At 65.3% G+C, this 5,714-nt stretch overlaps 1 protein-coding gene across 1 annotated transcript; it reads right to left on the minus strand.

The window, feature by feature from the left end:
* Positions 1–264: 264 nt before the first annotated feature.
* Positions 265–1,299, minus strand: DIO3 (iodothyronine deiodinase 3; the record flags this gene model as incomplete). Its single annotated transcript, XM_084240430.1, has 1 exon — positions 265–1,299. Exon 1 carries the CDS (start codon positions 1,177–1,179, stop codon positions 265–267), a length of 915 nt encoding a protein of 304 aa, XP_084096556.1. The 5' UTR covers positions 1,180–1,299.
* Between the last annotated feature and the right edge of the window lie 4,415 nt (positions 1,300–5,714).

Below are 5,714 nucleotides of genomic sequence, written 5' to 3' on the forward strand. Positions count from 1 at the left end.
ACTCAGGAAATTTCGAGTGAGCCAGGCCAGTCTAGGTGGTGGGCAGTCACAAGAGGACGGTCACAGGACAATCACAGAATCAGAGTCCAGGGAGGCAGAGGCGTCTTCCCCGGGCTCGGCTGAGGGCACCTCAGCCTGCAGCGCTGCTCAGCACAGCGGTGTCCCTGGGCCCTGCCCAGCCTGACTCCACGTGGGGCATCCACACGTGGCCTTCCAGTGTTCCAGGGCACAGCCCACCGAGTCCAACTAGTGTCCTTGGTTGTTTTACACCCCACGGGGCTGAGGGCCGTGCAGTTGCTCATTATAGTGCTCCAGCCAGGTGCGCAGCTCCGAGACCTGGTAGCCATCTGGGCCGCGGCCACCCTGGTACATAATGGTGCCACTCTGGATGACGTAGAGGCGCTCGAAGTAGGCGCCATAGGCTGAGCTGCTGGAGTTGGCCATGGTGTCGAGCACCAGCGCACAGCTGGGTGCCCCCTGCTGCAGCACCCTTGCCGCACTGACCCTGTCCTCCAGGCTCTGGTGCTGTGGGATGCTGTAGGGGGAGTCTGTGGTCACCCAGCCGTCAGAGGGGTGTGCTTCCTCGATGTAGATGATGAGGAAGTCGACGTCGCGCTGGTACTTGGTGACCAGGCGCTGGAAGGCGCTCATGCGCGCCATGAATGGTGGTCAGGTGCAGCTGCCAAAATTGAGCACCAGCGGGCGGTTCCCTCGCGCGAAGTCGAGGATGTGCTGGTTCTGGAAGCCTTCGGGCAGGACCACCTCAGAGTTGGGCGCCGGACCGCCCTCGTGCGCCTGCTTGAAGAAATCCAGCTTCTGGCCGTGCCACACCGCCTTCAGCGACGCCAGGGTGCACAGGCGGTTGTCGTCGGACACGCAGATGGGCGGGTCGTCGGGGGGCACCTCCTCGCCATCGCTGTTGAGTTCCATTTCAGGCTCGGGCTGACCCCGGCGGCCGCGGCCCAGGAAGTGCTTGCGGATGCACAGGAAGTCGAGGAGCCAGAGCATGAAGGCCGTGCCGAGGAAGCGCGGGAAGAGCACGAGGCACGAGGCGGTCTGGGCGCACAGCCGCAGGGAGTGCAGCAGCAGGGAGCGGAGCATGGTGACCGCCGTCCCCGAGGCCCCCTGGGGCCCGCCGCCTTCCCCCACCACTAAGCTCGGGGCAGCCTGGCGAGGCATCTGGGCTTCGGCTGTGCGGGGAGCTCGATTTATAGCCGACGCTTCAATTGGAGGGAGACTCCACCTCCGGCCCGGGGCCCGCCCCCTTGCAACTTGAGCCCGGAGGGATCACCCAGCGGGGCGGCCAATGCCCCAGAAATAGTGGGCCGAGGGCGGGCGCGGGCGGCCGGAGGGCGGGGCAGCCCGGCCAGGGGCCGGCGGGGGCGGGGCCGGGCCCCGAGGCCCGCTCCCGGGGGTGGGGACCCCGGCCGGGTCGTCGCCCGGGACCCGGAGCCGGACCCGGGAGCCGGGCGTCCGCGGTGGAGCTGCCCCGGCAAGCGCGAGCGCCGCGCGCGGCCCTGGTCCCGGCCGCCCGGCCCGGCCCGGCCCGCGCCCCTCTCACCGCGCACCTGAGCGAAGCTCCCCGGCGGCCGCCGCGCCGCGCCAGAGCTCCGGTTCGCTTCCCGCGCGCCGCCGCCAACGCCGCCCACGCCGCTGCTGCTCGTGCGGGGCCGCTGCCCAGGTGCCGCGGGAGCCCGGGTCCGCGGCCGCCGCTCCGGTGGCCCCGGCTCCCGCCCCGCCGGGGACGCGGGCCCGCGAGGAGGCAACTTTCGGTCCCCGCCGCCTTTCGCGTTCGCCCGCGGGCGCCGCTCGCCTCCCGGAGCCCGCTCGCCCGCCCGCCCGCTCGCCTCCCGCGCGCGCTCACACTCGCGCCTCGCACACGGCCGCCCCCCGCACCGCCCCGCCACGCACACCGCGCTCGGCGCCCCCCGCCGCTGCCCGAGGCCGGGGCGCGCAGCCCCTGCCCGCGCCGCCCCGGCCGCGCCCGCCCCGTCCCATCTCGTCCCTGCGGGGCGCCGCCGCGCGCGGGTCAGCGGCCTCCGGGGCCCGGTGGGGAGGCGCGAAGGGCAGGGCCCGCGGGCCGGCAAGCGCCAGGCGGCGGAGACGGGGAGGGCCGGGCAGGGCAACGCCGTCCCTGCGCCTCGGCCGAGGCCGGAGCGCCCGGGGCGCGGGGCGGCGGGCGCGGGGCGCGGGGCGGCGGGCGCGGGGCGGCGGCGGCCCCGGGCGGCTCTCCCACTAGGGGTAGCTGTTGCCTGAACGCCGGAGCGCTCCCCTCTCTCGGTTTGCCTCGCCCGGCGCGGCCCCGGCCACCGGGCGCACCCGTCCCGCGAGTCCCCGGACGTTGCTCTCTGCCCCGGGAACGTCGAGACTGGAGCGCCCGCGCTGAGCCACCTTCGCCCGCCCCGAGCCTTGCGGCCGACTCACCGCCGAGGCGCCCGGACGCGTAAAGTGCGTACTTTCACCCGGGAGCGCGTGCCGAGGCGTTTAGGGGTGCGGGGCAACTCCCCCAACTCCGGGAACCCGGGTCGCTCTTGCCGCGGGCCTGGGACCTTCTGCTTCCTCGCTGCGCGCGACGCGGGGCCGGCGACTCCGGGCTCCGGGGCAGCGGGCGGGAAGCGCTCTGACCTGGGGTCCCCCAAATCCGGACCAAGTCCCGCTCCGCCCTGCCCGTCCCCGCCCCCGGGCCGGGGCCCGGTGGGGAGCGACTTGTTGCCTGTCTGGGGAGTCCTGCCGCCCGGGCCGCCCTCGCGCTCGCGGGGACTCGTCCGGGGCGGCCGTGGCTGAGTCTGAGGCCGGCGCCACCAACGCCTGCTCCCCGCGCGCCGCCCGCCGGGACCAGCGGCCGGACGCCTTCCCGGGACGGGGCCGGCGCTCGCGGCGGGCGGAGGGGGCAGCTTTCGGGGCCCGAGAGGGTGAGCTCGGATCGCTCGCTCTTGGCGGCGGTGGCGAGGCACAAGTCCCGAGGGGCGAGCGCGGGTCTCGCAGACCCCACCCGGGAACCCAGGGGCCCAGCGTGCGCCTGGGTAGACTCCGGGCCGTGGGCGAGGTCCTGCCCTCCGCTTTTCGCATCCCTCTGGGGGGACCCTTTGCCCCGAGGGCGCCCTGCACCCTGCTGTACCCGTGGCCAGGCCCCAGAGCGGGGCATGAAGGGAGCTCCTTTTTCTTTTTCCAGCCAGAGATTTCTCAGCTGCTTGGGGCAGGGGGTTGGGGGATGCACAGCCCAGTACCTCCTGCCTAGACGGAGGCCCCTAGCTGCTCCCAGCGCCCCCACGCTGCCCCTCGACTGCCCCTCACGGGTCTGGGTAGAGCTCTTTCAGGGGTGAGGGACTTCTCACCCAGGCAGACCTCTGGGGGGTGGGTGCCCACTTGCCTGCCCCGCCTTATGCAGGACACCTCTGAGCTGCCAAATTATGTCTTCAGCTTGCCTCCCTTGGGGGGGAGGTTAGGGAGAGAAGACTCCTATTTGGCTAATCTTCACCCTCCAGGGCAGGGTGAAGTTCTAATATTTTTGCATAAACTCTCAAACCCTGATTCTTTGGCTTTTGGGGGTGCCAAGGTAGGCCCTGTGTCCGGCCCCCACTCACACAGGAGCTGAGGCAGGGTCATGGGCTGGTTTCCGCCTCATCTCTTCTTCCCACATTTAGTCTCACAAATGAAAAAGCCACCTTGGCCTGGGGGAGCCCTTCCGTGCTGTCTGGGTCTGGTGGTGGAGGGGCTGGTGGAGGTGATGCTGGTGGAGGTGATGGTGGAGGTAGGGATGGTGGTGATGGTGGAGATGATGGTGGTGATGGTGGTGATGGTGGAGATGATGGTGGTGATGGTGGAGATGATGGTGGAGATGATGGTGGAGATGATGGTGGTGATGGTGGAGATGATGGTGGTGGAGATGGTGGTGATGATGGTGGTGGAGATGATGGAGATGGTGGTGGTGATGATGGAAATGATAGTGGAGATGATGGTGGAGATGATGGTGATGATGGTGGAGATGATGGTGGTGATGGTGGAGATGATGGTGGAGATGATGGAGATGATGGTGGTGATGGTGGAGATGATGGTGGTGATGGTGGAGATGATGGTGGTGATGGTGGTGATGATGGTAATGATGGTGGAGATGATGGTGATGGTGGAGATGATGGTGGAGATGATGGTGGAGATGATGGTGGTGATGGTGGTGATGGTGGTGGTGATGGTGGAGGTAATGGTGGTGATGGTGGAGATGATGGTGGTGATGGTGGTGGTGATGGTGGAGATGATGGTGGTGAATGGTGGAGGTGATGGTGATGATAGTGGAGATGATGGTGGTGATGGTGGAGATGATGATGGAGATGATGGTGGTGAAGGTGGAGATGATGGTGGAGATGATGGTGGTGATGGTGGAGATGATGGTGGTGATGGTGGTGGTGATGGTGGAGGTGATGGTGGTGATGGTGGTGGTGATGGTGATGATGGTGGTGATGATGGTGGAGATGATGGTGGTGATGGTGGAGGTGATGGTGGGAATGGTGGAGGTGATGGTGATGGTGGTGGAGTTGATGGTGGTGATGGTGGAGGTGATGGTGGTGATGGTGGAGATGATGATGGAGATGATGGTGGTGATGGTGGAGATGATGGTGGAGATGATGGTGGTGATGGTGGAGATGATGGTGGTGATGGTGGAGATGATGGTGGTGATGTGGTGATGATGGTGGAGGTGATGGTGGTGATGGTGGAGGTGATGGTGGAGATGGTGGAGGTGATGGTGATGATGGTGGTGATGGAGGAGATGGTGGTGATGGTGGAGATGATGATGGGGATGGTGGAGATGATGGTGGAGATGATGGTGGTGATGGTGGAGATGATGGTGGAGATGATGGGGGAGATGGTGGAAATGATGGTGGAGATGATGGTGGTGATGGTGGAGATGATGGTGGTGATGTGATGATGGTGGAGATGGTGGTGGTGATGATGGTGGTGATGATGGTGGAGATGATGGTGGTGATGGTGGAGGTGATGGTGGTGATGGTGGAGGTGATGGTGGAGGTGATGGTGGAGATGATGGTGGTGATGTGGTGATGGTGGAGGTGATGGTGGTGATGGTGGAGGTGATGGTGGAGATGGTGGAGGTGATGGTGATGATGGTGGTGATGGTGGAGATGGTGGTGGTGATGGTGGAGATGATGGTGGAGATGATGGTGGTGATGGTGGAGATGATGATGGGGATGGTGGAGATGATGGTGGTGATGGTGGAGATGATGGTGGAGATGATGGTGGAGATGATGGTGGTGATGGTGGAGATGATGGTGGTGATGATGGTGGAGATGGTGGAAATGATGGTGGAGATGATGGTGGTGATGGTGGAGATGATGGTGGTGATGTGGTGATGATGGTGGAGATGGTGGTGGTGATGATGGTGGTGATGATGGTGGAGATGATGGTGGTGATGGTGGAGGTGATGGTGGTGATGGTGGAGATGATGGTGGTGATGTGGTGATGGTGGAGGTGATGGTGGTGATGGTGGAGGTGATGGTGGAGATGGTGGAGATGGTGGTGGTGATGGTGGAGATGATGGTGGTGATGATGGTGGAGGTGATGGTGGTGATGGTGGAGGTGATGGTGGTGATGGTGGAGGTGATGGTGATGATGGTGGTGATGGTGGAGATGGTGGTGGTGATGGTGGAGATGATGGTGGAGATGATGGTGGAGATGATGGTGATGATGGTGGAGATGATGGTGGA

Source organism: Talpa europaea, assembly GCF_964194135.1.
Source record: "Talpa europaea genome assembly, chromosome: 8".
In the NCBI taxonomy this organism is placed as follows: domain Eukaryota; kingdom Metazoa; phylum Chordata; class Mammalia; order Eulipotyphla; family Talpidae; genus Talpa; species Talpa europaea.